Source organism: Lissotriton vulgaris, chromosome 6, assembly GCF_964263255.1.
Source record: "Lissotriton vulgaris chromosome 6, aLisVul1.2, whole genome shotgun sequence".
Taxonomy (NCBI): domain Eukaryota; kingdom Metazoa; phylum Chordata; class Amphibia; order Caudata; family Salamandridae; genus Lissotriton; species Lissotriton vulgaris.
This window is the reverse complement of record NC_141694.1, coordinates 1,138,025,913-1,138,046,814: the sequence shown is the minus strand read 5'-3', so window position 1 is coordinate 1,138,046,814 and position 20,902 is coordinate 1,138,025,913. Positions and strand designations below refer to the sequence as shown.

At 44.6% G+C, this 20,902-nt stretch overlaps 1 protein-coding gene across 1 annotated transcript in view; it reads right to left on the bottom strand.

Moving 5' to 3' along the window:
• Positions 1–19,468, bottom strand: part of OPRM1 (opioid receptor mu 1) — a 436,965-nt gene extending 417,497 nt beyond the window's left edge. The window contains exon 1 of the mRNA XM_086925363.1: positions 19,119–19,468. Coding sequence (XP_086781489.1) covers positions 19,119–19,456 — 338 coding nt within the window. The 5' untranslated portion in view covers positions 19,457–19,468. The remainder of the gene's footprint in view (positions 1–19,118) is intronic.
• Between the last annotated feature and the right edge of the window lie 1,434 nt (positions 19,469–20,902).

The following is a 20,902-nucleotide window of genomic DNA, read 5'->3' as shown; positions in this document are numbered from 1 at the left end:
TTAGTCAGGGATCTTGGCTGCTTCCTCTTCTGGCTGGATGGACGGATGATGATGAGGGATGACCTGGAGGGACGTGAGGAGGTACGGTTTCTTTTTTTATATTTCCTCCCCCTCTGCCACCTGCCCCGCCACCCCCAATCCATGTCAGCCGCTACTGAAGATTTCTAGTCTAATTTTTTTTATGTCAAGCGGCTCCTGAAGATGGTGGGAATGAATGACAGATCCCAGACATTCTCTTCTTTATGTTTCGTTTTCTATGAGGTAAAGGAGTGATGGCAGGCCAGTGGAAGGTTGAGGAATCACCTGGATGCTATGTTTGCTTGTCTTTTTCGGTGGGCTACTAATGGTGGTAGGGAGGGGGTCAACAGATGCTCCTTTTAAACAACAAACATGTATCGAAGAAGAAAAGGCAGTTAAGACTGAGCAGAGGGAGACAGGGCATCAGAAATAACTTTTAAAAGGATAGGACCAGGCTCAAGGAGGTGTTGCATGGTAAAGATGGTCATGTTGTGCAACACTTCTCACACCACTTTTTACACTGGCCAGCCAATCCAAAGGATTGCCTTAAAGGGAACACGCTCATGGGTAGGAACACACTACATAAATTCGTTAATGAGAAACACTCAACTACATGGAGATTTCTACATTTGGGTTCCAAGAGATATAACAGACAGTTGAAGATTCACTCTCATATAGGATATCACTTAGAAGCCCGAGGTGGGAAACAACCCCATCATTGACCTCTACCCATCTATAATTCTATATGATAATGAAACAATAGTGATAAAGGTTGTGCAACATACCTTTAACAACAATTATGAAAATGAAGAATTTTCTCAAATGATTTTTCCCAATTCCTCTGTGTATGCTTCCCTTCTTTGGAAGGATGAATTATTGTAAGACATTATAATATTATAGCTTTATATAGTGCTTCAGACCCATGACAGTGTTGTGAAGAGCTTCAAATTTCTTGGGGTGCTGGCATCTTGGGAGAGGGCATGGTTGAAAGGTGTGCTGAATATAGAGGTGTGAGAGGTTTGGAGATGTGTTCTTTACATTGTTGAGAGACGTTGCTGCACATAAGTGTGAAGTTTTAGGGTGCTTCTGCCATAACGTGGAAGAGATGTGCACAGACTGTAATTGTATTTTACAGGATTTTAAATAAATTACAGCATAGATTGTGTGACAGAACTTGTGAAGCAGTGTGATTTTTAAGTGTTATAATTTAGAAGAAATTGGACAGAGGAAACCAGTGAATGAGCCCTTAGGTATGTGACATCTGACTTATTTTGTCCAGCGAGGCTAAAACAGTAATAGGAGATGACTAGTCCATCTGTGTTTGGGGGTAAGGGCACATCACTGCCAAATGTACTGCATTGTTTGAAACATGGTTTCAAATGGGATATTGACTTGAGCACACCATTGGATGCGCTCTCCCTGGAAAGTATCTTCCTCTGTACTCAAAGCCTCACCCTCACACCGCTATACTCAAAACGACGCTTCCTCCTTGATTGATACCATGCAATATTTAACCTGGCTGTCAATGAAATGTCTATCAACTTAGTCATTCTTTTAAATATGGCATCTGATTAATAGCTATGGACCACACAGGGGGCAGATTTCAACTCCGGACATCACTGGACAGGTAAGCACTGCATGATGTAAATAACAATGCCTGGTCCAGAAAAGTACTGTTAGGGTACAGGTTTTGACTGCACGGGTCTGGTTACAATTGCAGACAGGATAGGTAACAACCGCATAGAACAGGTAATAACTGCACAGGATGTATGTAATGACTGTCCCAGACAGGCAAACAATGGATTGTGAGCGCCTATGCTTTATTTTATTTAACTTTAATTTGTTTGCTAGCCATAAAAGCACATATCTTAAAACACAGTTAAAACATTCAAATGAATAACAAGATAAATCTACAAATAAGCAGTTATCATTCCTACTAGGACAATACATTTTTTTTAATTATCAATAGACTAAAATCAAACAATCCTATTGAGAAGGCATAATAATATTAGATTACCAGCAACGGCAGATGTTAAAAACAAATCACACAGCCTGGTCTATAGATGGAATGGTAGTCCACTTCAGTCGACACCTCCACATGTGTAAGAGAAATTGTCTGACTGCAAAGGCTATTGGGCTAGTTGTATTGTATCTTAAAATTCAAAAGGCAGAATTGGGTCCCTAACCCCCAGATTATGGAAAAGCGAAAAAATCCAGGCCCTCCAATAAAAATAGTACTATGGCAAAAAAAACATGCTCTAAAGTTTCCTTGGTACCAACACAAACGTGACAGCTCATCTCCTGCTAATTAAGGGAGCACTGCTATCTCTGCATAAAAGGGCGAAGAAGCAGGGTCCCACATTAGAATTTGATGTACAGTGTTCCAGTAGCCGGAGACTCGATGTCATTAATATACTTTCCAAAAAATGAGAATCTTTGAATTCAAGAATACTGCAGTACGGGGGCACCGTTCCCTGGCCTGTGAATCCCTTCATCTATATGTTTCCAATGGATTAGTTTTAACATGGAGTTTGTCATCATACCAACAGTTTCACGATGTGCCCAAAGGGTTTCAAAACCGTCCTCAACTAGTCAGCGTTTGATATATTCTAACCAAGAAATCTTGCCTAGCCCACAGCATTTTAAATGTCTTCAAGACACATCCTATAATGTGCCAATTCAGTGGTAGACCAAATCCTCCACCAGTACATCAGCGGTCTTAGTCGGTTCCTATGTACAAGAGATCCAATACTCAGATCTAACCACAAAGGTACAAGGGGGGTACTTGCTGGCAAATTGGTGAGGACACATAAACACTGGTTCTCCACCATTACCAAGTCATTTACATTCTCATGTCCCCAGAGTTCACCACCATATAGTGACCTTCCCAATGCTTGCAAGTTATAGATCTGTAGAGCAGAAGTAACAGGATGGCAGCTAGAACCCTGGACAGCCCTCAAAATGCCACCCAAATAATGTTCCAATCTAAGTTTACTCTTCTGAATCTGAGAAGACCAAGCAAAGGAGTCATTAAGAGTAAAGCCCAAGCAGTCAAAAGTGCAAACTCTCTCCAGGGGGACACTGTTGTGAATTGGTTGCAACTTAGTGATGGGGCAAAGATTTAAAAGCATATACTTGGTGTTAGTAATATTAATCTCTAGCTCTCTCTCGATAAACGGAGGAGCCCCGTGAGGACAATATCACAGGGCGGAAGGGCAGGGGAATCAAGAACAATTCAGTACAACACAGCAATTCGCCCTCTCTGGTACGGAAATGGGCTCAATTAGAGTCCCCACATAGGATAATCAGTGGTAAGCTCCCCAGAGCAAGCTCAAAAACAAGGTTTCATGGTCAAAATGCATTATTCTAATGCTTCTCTATTATCATTCCTGCTGTGTCGGATAATAGCGTGCATTTTTTCTGTTTCCTCAACAGTGAACTCGATATTGCTAACTGACTTCCTATTCATCTGAAACTTCTGGACCCTCTGAGTGGATTATGCCGAGGGCTGTCAGGTAAATGCGACCAGCTCGCCTTGCATGTTTGAATCATGAAGGGTTAAGAAAAAAACCCTCCCCCCCTCTTTTTTTGCTGCCATATATCACGAATGTACGAAGATGAGAAGAGCAGGGGATTACACTTTCACTTGTTTATATTCAGATTGTGATGCAAGCCCCCCTGTATATCTAACGACCAAATAGGATTTACTGAAGGGTTTGATCCTCCTTCCCACAGAGTGTGAATCTTAAATCCTGAATAATCGGTAGTTGAAGGCCCACAACACCCAGACGGTCCTCGTCTTTTTTGAAAATCCTGGTGAGGAAACACCTTCCGGGACTGTGGACCAACCCTCCCCTATATATGAACTAGGGTAAGTTTGCCTTGGCACCTTCAACAGGCCCCTACGTGTGGATGGAGAAGCTAGATCGTCTCTGAGTAGAGTATAGAGTCTTGACCCTATCTTGATTTACCGTTAGTTACTATATCTTTTCCCTTCACTTTAGGTTGTTCCCCTTTGACCTTTGTGTCCCCACATGCTGCTTTCTGGTATATCTGGTGTGTCTTAAAGTCCCTACGACCTGGTCCACTACCACTAGGTGAGTTTTATCTCGTCCTTTTTGGTTTGCAGTATCATAGTCCTTCTTTGTGCCAGACACTTTAATCAGACCCTCCAGCATTTCGCGATTTTGCGATTCATGAAAAAATCGCGAAATCGGCTGATTACCGCGATGGCCGCGATATTTGCTATTTTGGCCGCTAAAAAAGGTCTCCCAGGAGAGAAGAAAAACATATGGCTTCTTATTGGTATATTGGTTGCACGCGCGCACGTCATCATGTGCGACCGTGCAGCAGGTAACATAGCTTGGTGACGTAGGCTTCTCTGTGTTTTTAAACTGTATTCTCTGCCTCAAGGCACTGTTGCCTTTTCGGTCCAATTTCTCATAAAACTGTAAAACTACTGATTCGTTGTCTCCAGCCGGCTCCACATACGGTTGTTTGGTGTGCATTCCCCAGTGTTGCATGTCGGGAATGATTTCTTAAATATGAACATGTCTCTCCGCAGGGGTGCCAGTGTTTCTGTCAGCAACTGTCTTCAGTTTGATGTCCATGTCCAGGCACGTAACACCCACAGAGCTTCAGCCCCCCTCCCCTCCCGTGTGTGTCAGCCCGGGCTGACACAGCTTTGCAGGCTGGCGACGCTCTAATTGCAGCTGCACAAAAGTACTTAACAGGTCTTTAAAGACCATTTACTTGTAGATTAGGTGTTTGTGTTTTCACCCCTTATTTCAGTCACTCTGTCTATGGTTGGAAGAACTAGCCCCCCCCCCCCGAAATATTTTTCAGCCCCCCCCGAAAAATTTGGCCCTAGTTGCCCGCCTGTCCGTGTCCATGTCTTGCCTCTATCTGGGGCCGTTATCATCAGCTGTTTTGGCCTCTCATTTCAAAGCTGAGCGTCCATTTGTTATGCTTTTGCATTGTCCAAAGCGTATACCTTTAACATTTCTCCGAATTGGATTGAGAATTTCAGAAAGATGGAAGCCAGAAAGGACAGACCCTTAACCCGGCCACTGCTTCCTGTCAGTGGAGTGCTGTATGGTCCCACGTGACTGTGTCCCTGCACTATGTCTTGCTGTCGAGGTCTCTCTCCGTCAGCGTGCCTGTCTCCTTGCTCCTTTGTCTGGGATTGCCATCCAGTTGCAAAACGGAGATACTCAAAATGTCTTTAAATCTTGATGCTCTAACTGATGGAATAAGTGGGCAATCAAAGCAAGTGGGACCTTTGTCATGCATTGCAACCACGCCTGAAGGTAGGACTAACCTCGTAAGAAGCATAGGGATAATCATTATCAGCAAGTTTGATTGATTTGCTTCGATCCAGAAACTGAACTGATTATGAATTGCAATTACAAAAACTGGATTGTGAATGCCACGTCCTCTTTTGTTATTGAGGAACGGTAGTTTTGCGGCCCAATCATTTTGTATTTTGTACAATATAGAGACTTCCCATGTATGTTTTACAGTTAGTTCTTTTTTTAAATATTTGTATGTTAGCTGAGTGAGTTTTAATGATATGTTTTGAAAGTAGTAATTTTTTTTTAAATTATTTTTATTTTAGCCGAGTGAGTTTTAATTTAATCTCAGTCAGCCTGGACAAATTAGTACCAGATTGCTCCAAACCAGATATGACTCATATGCCCTCATATGCCCCAGGGCATGTGTGCCCTCATGCAAGCAGCAGCCCAAAAAGGTCTAATTATGCAGAAGAATTTGACGATCTGGCTACTTCACTGGTCTGCTGCCAAATTTTATGTGAATTCGCCTGATTTCCAGCTGCTCAAACCACCAAGGTGAATATTGTGAAATGTAAATGTGGCGTATTTGTATAGCGCGAACAGTGACCCGGAGGCATCCCGGCGCTTGTACTCCTACCACAAGGGAACCCCTCCTGGCTTTTCCTTGTGGGGTGTCCACTCCTGGGCATCCCATGGTGAAACCAGGCATCCCTTGTGTATCAGGGGGCCTTTGTGGAGACTAAGCAAGCTATTGCCCAGAGTTGCAGCGTGGGACCCATGCTTAGAATCGGCACTGAGGCGAGAATATCCGGTCAGAGGAATTTAAGCCCGAAACCCGCTGAGGCGGTAATCGAACCCTGGTCCCTGGCCAGCATTCTGCATCAAGGTCTGCCGCTCTAAGCATTGAGCCACACTGCTAGCGCAATGTGCCACCCTAAGCTTGTCTTCCGCCTATGCTATTCATTTCCATTATGCAACTGTGGAGGAAGGATGCTAAAACATTCCATGGAGAAATAGGGCCCCCGCTCATGAGGTTAGATTTAGAGGTGTACTTCCGTAGAGTTGCAGGCACTTTAAACATGCCTATTTAAAAGTGGAATACCCTGTTATAGTTTGCATTGATTAAAGACTGAAAAAGAACGATTACAAGTAAAATAAAGTGCTACAATAATGCCGCTAAATTTCTATTTTTGTGCCGCTCAATTTCCATTTTTGTGCCGCTAAATTTCCATATTTATGCCGCAATATTCTGGGGGGTCTGTTTAATACATCGTTTGCTTGATCTCTGGGCATTGGACTAATGAATTCCCTCGGAGCCTTTAAGACGGGTTTATACGGCACTATTGGCGTGTGACCTTAAAAATCTATACTGTATTGATGTTCTTTGTGTTGTTCACCTTATATCTGTGATGTAGTTCGTTGTGGGTTCCTCCTAGTAGTCTGTTGCTATCTGAAACTTTCAAAATGTTCTAAACTTTGCAGTGGTAAGCTCTCTGGGTGAATACCAGCAGGATCTGTTATGATTTAATATTTCTGCGATTTGTTCTGAAAAGTAATGTATATGCTGAAATTATGAACGTATCATGAAAATGTTCTAAAGAAAAAACGATTTACATGTTTCAGGTCATTGCTGTTGTCTTTCTCCTCTCCTTTCTACTGTGTGTCCTGATGAAGGTGTGGCCTACAATCTGGCCTAGCACCGAAACGCGCGTCGGCACTTCGAGTTTGTCCTGCTATCTGCTCTTCTAGTCTCCACCCGCTTGTTGAGACTATTTTGGACCGGATACCTTGTTCATTCTGGCAACTGAATTGCGACATGTACTGGATGTTTGGAGATTGCATGTGTTTTGTATGAGGCGAATGGTGCGATCGAAGGGATGTGTGGGAAATTGAATGAATGAATGGAATTTATATTTATATTGGTGTAGTCTTGTATTGCTAAATCATCAAAAAGATTCTGAACTGGTCTTTCTATATTCATGTTTTATAAAAAATGAAATAAAAAAATGTTTTGAATACTGCATTTTGGCCATGAAACCTTGTTTTTGAGCTGGCTCCGGTGAGCTTACCACTGATTATCCTGTGTGGGGACTCTAATTGAACCCATATTCTTATCAGAGGGGGCGGATTGCTTTGTTGTATTGAATTGTTTTCTAGCTCTCTCTGCCTGCTGAAGACACCAAACTGATCAAGCAGGTTTTGTATGCCCATGGGAGACTTAGAGATCGGCATGGTATTGTCCGCTAACAGGAGTGCGGGGATCTTTCTATTGGCCAGGGTCGGTGCATCATCTGTTCCAAATGAATCACCTGATCATTAATAAGAAGTCAAAAAAGGGTTGCAGGTAAAACACATTCCTTTCTTAAACTCTCGAAACTGGGATAGGATCAGTTAACCCATGTTGGTCAAAACTTCTCATAGTGCCTCCTTAGGGACAAGGTCAAATGCTGACCGAAGATCAACAAAAATAACATAGAAACAACCACAACCCAAAGTAACATATATCCAATATAGTAACTGCAGTAGAAGGACCTTATCAATAGAACGTATTCTAGCCCTGAACCCAGCTTGTAATGGTATGAGCACGCCTGTAACCTCCATCCAATCCTGTAGTCGACTCAGAATAATTTGACTAAAGACCCTCTACAAGCTATCAATAAGACTTATTGGTCGGTAATTGGATGGAAGTGACCTAAGACCCTTTTTTATAGATCGGAATAATCTCTCTTCCGGCCCATGACTTCAGCATTGGTAGCCCATTCATGGTACTATTAAACAACACGGAAAAATAAGGATCCCAGATTTCCTTCTCTTCTTTAAAAAGAACACCTGGAACATGACCTCAGGATGGCTGCCCCAGTGGTCTCTTCCGCCCTGTACTACTACTTGGGGACTAAATCTGGACCTTGAACAGAACTCGAATCATAGCCCCCATCTGGCCTACCCATCTAGTCACTGAACCTGCGAGCGACCGTGGAGACCTTGCTTTTTGGCCGAAGCCCGGCGGAGCTACATGATAGCTATAGAGGAGATGGGCCGCAGACCTCCCCTCTGCCCTCACCTATCCAGCGGGATTTTGGGCTGAATTTCTCTTGTCTCTCTGTCGTTCTCTCCCTCCTACCCCTTGACCCTACCCTCGCCCCTCTACTCTCCTTTTACCCCTTCCTCTTTGCTCTTTTAATGTTTTTCCACAGAGACCTAGCGTTCTGGCCGTTTCTCGGTGAAGCTACCTGAGAGCTAAACAGGAGATGGGCTTTGGACTTCCCCCCCTGCTGTTACCTACCCAGCTCATCTTTGAGCAGATATTCCTTCATCCCCCTGTCCTATCTTACCCTACCACACTCCCCTGCCCCCTTACCCTTCTATCTTCCATGCACTTGTAATTTTTTTCTGCCAACTAATGTTACCCGAATCTAATGTTCGGTGTAATTTTGTGGAACCTTATGTAAAGCGCTCCAATACCTACGGGTCTAGCCAGCGCTATATAAAACTCATTAAATAAATAAATAATAAACTGTATTGAGGCTGGGCACTTTCCCTAGAGTGATTGATCAATAGCATGTGCCACTTCACTTACTGGGATTGGGGCTGGAGCACAAACATCAGGCTAGAAGTATCTCACCCAAGCTAGACATGGGATGACAAACCTGTTTCTAGCTGATCTCCCAGGTCAGCCATACCCCTATCAAGGCCCATCATGGGCCAACTCCCAGGGATCACTTCAGTCTCTGTGTGTGCATATAAGCCAGATAAATAATCTACCCAGGAAGTTGCTAAAATATTACATGTTAAAGGGACAGAAGTTCCAGGGCCCTTATTGGCCAATGTATGCCAAAATCAGTGACAATCATTCCCCTCTGCTGCAAACAGTAATGTCTCTCAAACCATCAAATCATGCTCACGCTTTGCCTTTAAAATTACAGCCTTGTAGGATGCCCCATCGTCCTTTATTAGGGCTCTATTCCCTCCTTTAATTGTGGCCATAAGAGAGTTTCCGGAAACCCTACAATCATTGGTGTACCAATTCGCCTCCTTGGCCCACTTAGAAGGGATCTAGCCTCTACCATAAAAAGGTCCTTTATCAAACAGAACAATGTTTGACGAATAACTGAAAAAGGCTCCCATGAAGTGGCTACTAAGAGCTCCCTCCGAGCGCAAGAAATGCTTCCAATACAGAAACCAGCAACTCAAAGAGTTGCAACTGGATAAGAGTAGTCGAGGTAATAACAGACCATTTCATGTATGATGATTAATAGTGGGAATCAGCCTCCTATCAAGTGATCCATGTTGAGGTAAGATGAAGTAGTCTTTTAGGTTCAAAGATAAATCCAAATCATTGTGGTCACTATCCTGGCGTAGGACCACCTCAATAGCAACAACCTGCTGTCACATCCTAATATCCACCAAGATTAAATTGATACAGCTCGAGCCTCCTATCCGGGTAAAGGTGGTCTTCCCATCTTTATCTGAGGGTGTTCTCCCATTACTAGCTCTCAACCCTTTATTTAGGGTGAACGCATTGATTTGTAAGACAGCTGCTGTCCACTTCTTGACTGGGTCTATGAAAAGCTCTGGGACATCCAAACGTCATCCTCATCCCTGCAAGTTTGACACTAACAATACCACGAGGTTCAAAATTGCAATTTAGGTCACCAGTCACAATTTATAGACATCAGCCGGGAGCCTTGGTAAACAGGAATTAAATATATCAAGAACAGGTATGATGGACTTGCTGCTTCCGTGTCTACAAAACAAATTGATCAAGCATACCCTAACACCATCAGCTAGTAGTAAAATTACATACAGAATATCAGATGAGCCAACATCAATGACTTTTGGAGAACAATTCCGAGTGGATTTCAAACTAACAGCAAGGCCCCCCAATGGCCTGCCCCTTACAGATAAAAGGTGTGGTCACTCAAAGACAAAAAAAACCCTGACCGAAATGACGAGGTTACCGCCCAAGTCTCCCGAAATATACAAATATCATATTGATCTACAAATTCCCCATGCCGGGACACTCTACCTGAGTAGCTGAGCGCTTTATAAGACAACCATTAACCTAACATAAAATGCCTTCGTGTCAAAGCAACAAAAATAGACCCTGTTTAAATTTGTGGTTCCCTTTGGCTGAAAAAGATATATAACTCAACAAAACACATGGTAAAAATGCACAATTAATGTTTTATTACCTGCCCAATTGAGCCAAATTGTCGTATCTACAGTCATTACCTGTAATTCTGTTAGAGCATTATATGTCTCCTGTGCAGTATTACCTTCTCTATAAAGTCAATACGGTTTCCATCTGTAGTCACAACTTGTCCCTTGCAGCCAATGTCTTAGCATCGCATTATGTACCCCTTATCTCGCATGTGAAATCGTTACTTTCCTCGTACAGACATCTGCTTCCTCTATGGAGCCATTACCTATCTTTGCAGTCAATACCAACACCATCTCTTTCTATATGCATCATTCTGTTGTTAAGTACACCCGTTCATTCACATCTCCACGAAACCATTAGCTCTCTCCTGAGCATCTGTCTCTTATCCAGTCATTAACTGCCCCACGTACGGTCAATACATGCCCCATGCAGCTGGTCACTGCGTCCTGTGCCGTTGTAGTTTATCATAGTCAGTTCTTCCCTGTCTTTTGTGCATTCGCAACATGTCGTGTTTGGTTCTCCCTGTGCAGTCCAAAACTGCCCCCAGTCCAGTTGCTACTTGCCCTGAACAGTAGTTATCTGACCTCTGTACAGTTGATAACTGTTGATTGCACAGTTATGTCAACTGTGCAGTCATTGGCTGCCGTGAGCAGCCACTGGTCCACTGTGCTGTTGTTCCCATTCCTGCGCAGCTGTTACTAGTACCTTTTGCAGTTGTCACCGGTCAACATTGTTTGCACCATTTACAGTCATCGCTGTTTCACTCAGTCACTAAGTGTTACCTCTGTAGTCATTACCTGTTCCATGCCATTGATAACTGTGCACCAAGCAGACGTTGTTTGTCCCATGCAGCTAATACCTAACATGAACACTTTTACCTCTTTAGAATGCAGACTTTAACTTACCATGCAGCTGCAAACACTCCATTGTGTAAATGTTTCCTGTCCCTAGGGATTAATACCTTCCCCCAGGGCAGGTATTACATTTACTGGGCCACTGGTAGCTGTCCTGGCTGTAGTTATCTCTCTCCAGTCCTAACTCCAGTGCTACCTTTTACCAGTACACCTGTTGTTTGTCTCGTGCATCTTTCAGCTGTCCCTTGCCGATACGACTCCAGTTATTACCTGTCCCCTGCTCAGTGTATGCAGCTTTTCAATTTGTTATCATATCTCATCATACATGTGATACAGGTTTGCCATTGACTGATGAATTGACGTTCCCCGAAGCTAACCATGGGATCACTAGATGGGGTTACAAGTAGGGTAATTGTATACCTCCCTGCCCTTAAGATTTGTTAGATGCTGACTCTAAGGTGATCACTTTAACTCGTTTTAACCCAGATTCCTTCGAAAACTGGAGTTTAGGTCTATATTGCCATTCTGAGTTTTGCAGTTTAAAAAAGATCAACTACAATGTCCCTCCTTACAATTTAACCCAAAAAAAATCTAAGACGAATGGATATTCTGGGCAGAATCCATCGTTCTTTTGCTCACTACGCCACCCCAGTGTAGACCCAGCCAGAGGCAAATCAGTCTTTACCCTGCTCCTCAAGTGAACAGTCCTGCCCATATAGCCAGGCTAGGTCCTCCCTAGACTGAAAACAAGCATCCTGGGACCAGTTTCAGTGTATCAACCCTCATTAGCAAGGTTAGCTTGAATCCAATAGCACAGCGAGCAAGGGAGCCATGTCTGGGCATACCCTTTGCCACTTAGGGACAACATAGCAAACACAACAAGATGATGGACGGAGTGCTGAAATGTTTTAACGCTCACTCCCAGTCAATAGATCTGGCTTGAATCCATCATTCTTTTGCTAACTATACCACCCCATTTTGGACTCAGCCATATGCAAATCAGTCTTGACCCTGCTCCTTACGGGAACAGTTCAGCCCGAATTGCCAGGCCACGTCCTCCCTGGCCCAGAAACAAGCATCCTGGGACTGGTTTTGGGGAATCATCCCTCATCAGGCCAGCCTAGCTTGACTCCAGTGGCATGAAAAGCACTAGACGCACATCATTGTTTAAGGGCTGGGGCAGGGTTTTAGGCTTCATGGCATGGGGAAGGGAAAGGGGTAATTTTAAGTGCCGGGCAGAGTCCGTTTTTGGGCTCAGGGTGGGCGGGCTGACGTTAGTGTCGTTTTTGGCAAGGAGCAGGGTTTTAGGCCTCAGGTTTTAGGTTGAGGAGAAGGGGTAATTTTAATGGCATGACTGAGTTGTTTTAAGTAGTAGTTTCAACAATGGTTCCTTCGGGTTTACCAACAATTGCTTTAGGTCAGGCAAGCATCTACCATATTGGTCAATACATAATTTTGTTCATTATTATGCACGTTAATTACCTTTAGAATGCAAAACCAAACCAAAAAAGGGTCAGGGTGTTTTTAATTAATCAGTTATTTTTAATTTTTTGTTTTTTTGACTGACACCTTAGATATAAGCATAAAATACTTTTTCACACGGTACAAAACAAGGCGCACCAATTCTGATCGGTGTGCAATGTGACATAACGTGAAATATTGTGACCTTGTGACATATAAGTGAAGTTTTATATACAAGTGAATAAATAAATATGGAAAAAGAACAATTATTAAAGGCCAATTCCTGTTTTTGATACTAGAGTCCAACACGCTATTTTAATTAGCTTTGGTGTATTGGGCACTGTAAATAGGTCCTTGCGATGATTCTGTCGACGTTTCGACCCTATGGACACCTTATTTGTGGGTCTCTAGCGGGTCTTCTTCAGGACGGGGACTGGGAAGGGATTATGGCGCCAGGTCTTCTTCACACGGGCATCCCAATATTCTACTTTTTAGGGGTGTCCTCTGTGATCTTGAATCTATAGTGAAGATCTTGTACTTAATCACTGTTTGCGTTCCTCAGATGGGGGTCTTTTTTTGACCCCCATCTGAGGAACGCAAACAGTGCGTGGAAGAAACCGCGTAATGAATATGAGGCGTCATGATTGACATAGACTGCAACCTCGCCTCTTTCTAAGGAATTAGTTGTTACACGCATAGATGAATGAAGGTTGATAGAATAGCGACTGTTGCAATTAAAGAAAAAGCAACCAACAAATAAGAATAACCCTGATTAAGTACAAGATCTTCACTATAGATTCAAGATCACAGAGGACACCCCTAAAAAGTAGAATATTGGGATGCCCGTGTGAAGAAGACCTGGCGCCATAATCCCTTCCCAGTCCCCGTCCTGAAGAAGACCCGCTAGAGACCCACAAATAAGGTGTCCATAGGGTCGAAACGTCGACAGAATCATCGCAAGGACCTATTTACAGTGCCCAATACACCAAAGCTAATTAAAATAACGTGTTGGACTCTAGTATCAAAAACAGGAATTGGCCTTTAATAATTGTTCTTTTTCCATATTTATTTATTCACTTGTATATAGAACTTCACTTATATGTCACAAGGTCACAATATTTCACGTTATGTCACATTGCACACTGATCAGAATTGTTGCGCCTTGTTTTGTACCGTGTGAAAAAGTATTTTATGCTTATATCTAAGGTGTCAGTCAAAAAAACAAAAAATGAAAAATAACTGAATAATTAAAAACACCCTGACCCTTTTTTGGTTTGGTTTTGCATTCTAAAGGTAATTAACGTGCATAATAATGAACAAAATTATGTATTGACCAATATGGTGGATGCTTGCATGACCTAAAGCAATTGTTGGTAAACCCGAAGGAACCATTGTTGAAACTACTATTGTACTGCCCAGGTTCTCAGGGATACTGGGTTACCCCGTAAGAATTATTCTTGAGTTGTTTTAAGGCTCAGGGTGGTGGTGGTGGGGGGGGTTGGGGTAGTTTTTTGGGGCAGGGACCGAGTGATGGGAATTAGGGTGATGGGTCATGGCCAGGGTAGTTTTAAGGGCTGGATTACTGGACTGGGCATTGGAAATTAGGATTTAGGGCAGGTGGGCTCCGATATGCAATTTATCATGCATATCACTTTAGCAGACATGCCTTACAACGAAATTTGTTGCAAAGCCATGCCTGGTAAAGTCATGCATGGTAAAGATGCGGCCGTAGTTCAGACTGCGTTGTTAAGGCATGCGTGGTTTATGCATGTGTGGTTGTATTATACAACCCGTTATCATATGACTGTCCTCTCGTTTCTTGTTTATGTCCTTCCCTGGAGCATTTTTCTCTACTCTCACTTTAGTGGTATGAGGTGTGTACTTTCACTGTTGGCCTCATCGGCATAGGTATTTTTTGTAAAGCTTTATTTCTTATTTAGCACTCCAAGGGAGTGCATGTGCGGCTACCACCTCTGATTGCTCCACACTTATAAACTCCCCCAACCTGTCTCTCCCTCCTAATCTCCATCTCCAGTATTCACTGTATTGTAATTGGACTTACTTATTGGCCTGTGGTGTGCTTGACTCATTTATGGTGCGTCGCATGCCAGGTGGCGTGGTTCGTGATGCCATGGGTGTTATTCCTCTGCACTGTCCTGTGCTTTTTTGCACCTACTTTCTCCCTTCTCTCCAGTGCTTAATTTGAGCCTGAGCTTTACTGTGCTGAGCACCGGCATTAAATTGGTTGCCTGTGCTCGGCACCAGCACCTAATTGTCAACACCACACTTAGGGCAGTCTGCCACAAGGTGGCGCTGCTCATGTAATTTAGAGATGAGCAGTATAACAGTTATTTAGGAAAACAATATACATAAAAAAATTACTACTATCTGCTTCCTCAGCCATTCCTTTAGCTTTGGGGACCAGAATAATCTGAACTGTCGCAATTACATGCGAGAGAAATGGTTAGTAGTTGTTTTGGCAGCGATGAAAGGAGCGATGGGTGGTGCAAGCTGCAGTGGACTCCCGGTCAGACCCCTGGCACTTAATATTTTACAAATTAAGCACAGCTTCTCTCTCGCTCTTTCGCTGCCCCGCTCCTGCTCCACGCTCACTGATGCTATTAACTTTGTCTATGCCAGATGCTTTTCAAAATACCCTTCCATAGGCAAAAGCAATTGTGGTGACTCGCCCTCTTGTTTTCATGCTTTCAAGATGGCTGTCACCTTACATCATACAACGTGACGACCCAGTGCTGTGGCCATTTTGAAATTATGAAAACATATTTTTTGTATTATTTCATGCACTACCACATTGCATCCCATAGCGTGGCGGCCATATGAAAGCATGCTAATGTTGCTCTGACACTTTTAAGGCGGACGGTCACCGCTTTTGGCTTTGGAAGTGGTGGTACACTTTTAAAACAACATCAAAGCCAAGAACAAGAACCACAGAGCACTGGCAACGCAAAACGAATTAGCTTTACCAAAGCTTGTTTAGAATGGAACATACATCTCTGTCATGAAAACTTCAGATACTGCCCTTCATAATTGCATCATTACTATATTCAGATCTAATCTATAGAAGAGGGGTGTTGTCTAATGTTGAGGTCCGAAGTCACGACCAGTGGCGTAGCAAGGGTGCCATGTACCCTACTGCAAGCAAGGATATGGGTCCAATCTCCTCCAGTTGAATAGATAGATCCAACTCTCACTGTGGTGTATTTGTCCCACCACAGCCAACGGCCCTGGTGTAACTGCACCTCCTGCACTATTGACAGCTACGCTCCTGTCCAGCTTGTATTTAGTTCTTAGTTTCTTTTAGGAGCACATTGTCAACATGTTGTTGATTGTAGCCTAAAAAGAGGTGCTAGCGAGGTACAGAAAGTTTGGAGATGAGGTTCAAACATAAAGAAGTGACGTCACAGTACGTCAGAATTTGGAAATGGATAGAGGGAAGAAGCCAGCGAATTTGCCCCTAGCATGAAGACTACCACCGACTTAATTTGCCGTGTGCAACTAAGTACCACAGCAACAGGGGATGAAGAGTCTGTCAGCGGTTGCACTGCACTGTTGTCCTATGAAACGCACCGTTGTGCCTTCACAACTCTAGAACAGGTTAATATTGGCCTGCGTGTTAGGCCATCCGTAATCGTGCACTTCACACTTTCGGCCTCGTTGTGTTTGTCTTATTTGCTTCTGATAGAGTGTATAGGGGTCCCTGGTGTATTTTCCAGATGCCTATCTGCAAATTGCATTTGCTCGAGCGTGACCTGCTGGAGCTATGCCGAGCAACTCTTGGGAGCAAAGGGATTTAGCCGGGGTCGAAACGTCGGCGGGACGAGGAAGAGAAGTGGGGGTGCACGCTCGACCCAGAGCCTTCGCATATAACATTGTGAAAAAATTAAGTGAATTTAACCACCCCACCCTACCCCATTCTGGTGGAACATTAAGCCATGGTGGAGACAATGCGCACATTAACGTGTAAATAAACGTAATTGCACAAATTATGAACACTGATCTGCGTTTTAGTAACCTATTGATTTCTACATATTATTAAATATGTAATTATAAAATAGGAAAAACATAAAAACGTAGAAAATTCCATTTCAATACAACTTCCCATGCCACTTGTTGACGCGCTGCTTTTCATGGACAGAAATAATTAACACCCATCAAAGCGAAAAACAAGGTGAGAAGAAAACAGTCGAGGTGAGGTGCCCGAGCTCCGATTTAACAATGACACCTTTGCGCCCGCTGTTACCAACACTAGCCACTAGATGGCAGCGTCCGCGCTCGGAAAGCCCTACTTTCTGAGCTACACTGAAAGAAACGCATTACATTGATTCTTACCTCCCTTTAATTAAAGAGAACTGACGCCAAGGAGAAAGTAAATTGATGTAAGGAGAAACTATATTGTAATTGCATCAGAGCGGCACGTGCGAGTGTTGTGTGAAGAGTGACACAGTTAACACGACAACTAAAGTACTTTCACCGTGAAGTAAGCGGGAACGGTTTTAACAACCAAAAGAAGTGCTAAATTTCAAAGCAGGCGAATTAATGAATCATCATCATCCCAAATCCAGAGACTACTCGCCTATTCATCAGATAGTTATTGTAACTCCTTTATTCCATCGAAGAATGTCTTCGACAGCACCTCTGGGGTGCGTCATTGTCTCAAATCTGCATATAATAAATACCCACCTTATAAGAAATAGCGCCAATCACTTGGAGTTGCTCTCTTTTAAGAGATTCTGACCTCTTCTAAGACAGGCATGTGGCATTTGGGAAAGGCGCAATCTTCAGCACTACACTGTTACACAAAAGTACACGTGTTTGCTATGTTTGGGAGCAGAATAACTGTAGCCGCATGTAGTTCTCCCATTCCCAACGTGCGGGCGGGACACACAAACATTCGATGCACTGCACCTCACATACACATGAACTCACTCCTATGCCAAGACAAGAGAAACTGGCGCTGCATTCGACACAGACCCCACTTCTCTCCGAAAGGAAAGGACACATAGTAGCTGACTGTACAACAGAAAAAGATTTAATAAATATGAACCTGTTGATAGATACATCCGACAAAAACATCTTCCGGACAGGAGTAAGAAACTTCCAGAGGACTTCCCAATTTCCAAACCATCAGTAGAGCCCGTTCCTAATGGGGGCTCACTTAGGACTTTGCCAGTTTTGTATCTCAGCAGCTGTTCTTGCAGTTGGAAGTCTGAAGCACCCCAAACCCACGTAACAGGCAGGACTCAGCGAGATAAAACAAAAATATGTAATCTACAATGTGCACCCTTTGCCGGCTTCAACCCGCTTTGCACGTGGACGGGATGCAGACCCTCCCTCCCTTCCTCTCCCAGTGGGCTAAGGGAGCTTTAAAAAATGCCGAGAGACGCTATTACTTTAATTTCGTTTGTGGGTGTGCGCACAGCGTGCACTCGCTGTTTTTGTTGGAGGGGAGAAGTTGGGAACATAACATCTGGCCTGAGGGTCCCAGCTCCATTTTACTTTGGGTGTTATGGGCATCTGTCTTGCCTCATCAACCCCAAATGTATTTTAGAGGACTTGGAGGCCACCTGTCGGTTCAATGGCACACTCCCTGCTTTGGGTAATAAAGCTCATCAGCCCTTTCAGCCATCATAGAATTGATTTAGGTTTTATTGGGTACATGACCTTCCTAATGTCCCTCGCCCATCACTCCTCTGCTTTAGACGTTATGGGCGTTTCCTTCTTGATCTATGAGCCCTTCATTAATCTTTAGGGGACCCTCCTTTATATGGCCATTTTCTGGAGGACTCCTCAAAATGTCTTGTTTTGCGTTGGGGTCACTTGTTTTCTAATTCCAAATCCATCTTTATTATAACACCTGCTAGCCCCCTGGAACCACAATATTCTGTAATGGCTACCTGCCACATGTGCCACGGCCACCCTCTCTTTTAGGCGCTAGAGGTCGCCTGCCTTTAGGCGTCAGGGTCGCTATCCTGATAATTGCTCAACCCTTCTCTGTTCGTTGTGAGAGTCACTGGCTTTGTAATCGCAAAGCATACTGTTTTACATCACATGCGTGCGTGCATGCTTGCCCTGCCCTTGCAACCCACATGCTACTGTAATCGTAAGGGTGACCTGCTAGAAAGTCGCCGGCCCTCTCCTTTAGGCGTTGTAGGTCACCCGACTTTAGGCTTGGGGGTCACCCCTCACGAGCTCTGCGGATCCCCAGTCACACGGAATTGTGTGGCGCAGATGCTGCTCTGGCCACCTTTACCTGTCTGGACCCCTTCTCCCGTAGTCGGGCGAATCGCTGCCCCCCCTGGCCCCTCTTACCTGATGATGACATACATGACCAGCACGTTGCCGAAGAGCCCCAGCACGCACACCACGGAGTAGAGGGCGGTGATAATAATGGCGATAATTATGGCTGTGGGGTCCTGGGCGCCAGGGGGAAGCCCGCCAGTGAGGTTGCACGGATAAATAGTGGGGTCCGACAGGTTCCCCTCCTGGGGAGAGGACAGATTGCCCAAGACAGGGACAGGGCACATCCATGGGGGCGCAGGGACCCAGCCGACTCCCTGCTTGCTGCCGTTGGGGGCGGGAGCGCTGCCTAGGGGCTGCTGAGACTCCATGCTGAGAGACATGGACATATTCCCGAGCAGCAGAGACATCTTCGTGCGAGTCCCTCCAGTCTTTCTCTCACTCTCTCTATACCCCTCCTTCTGATCTGCGCCGCCTCCTCCCCTCAGTCACAGGAAAAAAGCTTTTAGTTCGCTTGAGAGAAGCAGGCAATGGAGCGGACGTGAGAGAAGAGGACCCCGGGTGCCAGCAACAGTTTTTAGCAGTGCTGTCTAGCGCAGTATCAGGAGTGCCCCGGTCTCCCCCCCCACCCCCTGTGAAACCCTCTGGCACCCGCATGCCAGCCGCCTGGAAGGGCTCAGCCCTCCCTCCTTCCAGTTCCAGCCACTGGTGTAGACAGGTGCAGATCACACCCCAGTCCAGAGCCAGACCACGTGCACTCCGTGACCCCTCCTTATTATAATGACCCCCCGCCTACAATTCCGGGGGGCTGACGGCTGTCAAATGGTGGCTTGTGAAGCGAGGGACACTTTGTGTCAGTGCTGCTTCTTTATCAATGGGAGGTTCTCGGCATCAAGTTAACGGCGTCTGTGATCCACCATCGCGCCGGATCGGTGGGTTCAAGATCTCTCGGAAGGACCCCTCCCTTGCCCCATTCATTTGCAATTAAGCCCGGCCTCCAGGGACTGTGATGATGACAGGCGGCGTGCCAAGAAAATCAGTTCCACCACGGCCGTCCTCACCATCTACTTACCCATGTGCCCTCTACATGCATTTCTACCTCATCAAACACTACATTTTGTATATTTTGAAGAAGAGATTTTCTAGAACCTTCGATTAGACCACAATTTGCACGGTAGGAATCTTCCGCTTGCGTACTCGGGCGATTGAACGGCAATAATTGTTTTGGCTTAAGAACCCCGCTCGGTTCCAGGCTGCCGGCAAGCTATCGATTCGCGCGGACACCCTCCGCTGGTCAGACAGGAAGTTTGAAATTGTAGGCCAGCATTAGGTAGGCATGCCTTGAGTCATATTGACTGACACAAATGAAATAATAATGAAAAACGTCGGCGGCGAGGGACCCAAATCTCACAGTATGTACCACGTTATCTGGACACCAGCCAGGACATTTGTTGCACTGTGCAGGTTTTTTATCCCAGTTCTGTAAAGTTGCACAGTAGTTTCAGACCCGTGCGTCAATGCCTATATTCAACGCCATCTCGGTGTTAGCAGCGGTGGAGGCTAGGAGCAGCATTTTAATGAGCATGCACACTTCTGCCTAACCTAACCATATATTATGTGAACAGGTACTTGTTGAGCCACGGAGGAGAGTAATCAAGGGCGCAACTAGGGCTTAATTTCGGGGGGGGGGGGGGCTGACATGGCAGATGAAGGGGCGTGGCTAATGTAAATCAATGGGGCGGAGCTAAAATGGCAGATAATCAGGATCGGGTAATGCTCAGGTCAAGCTGAGAAAAAATGTGGTGAATTCTGCATTTGAAACTGGACAACAATTAAAGAACACATTTTTGTTAGTT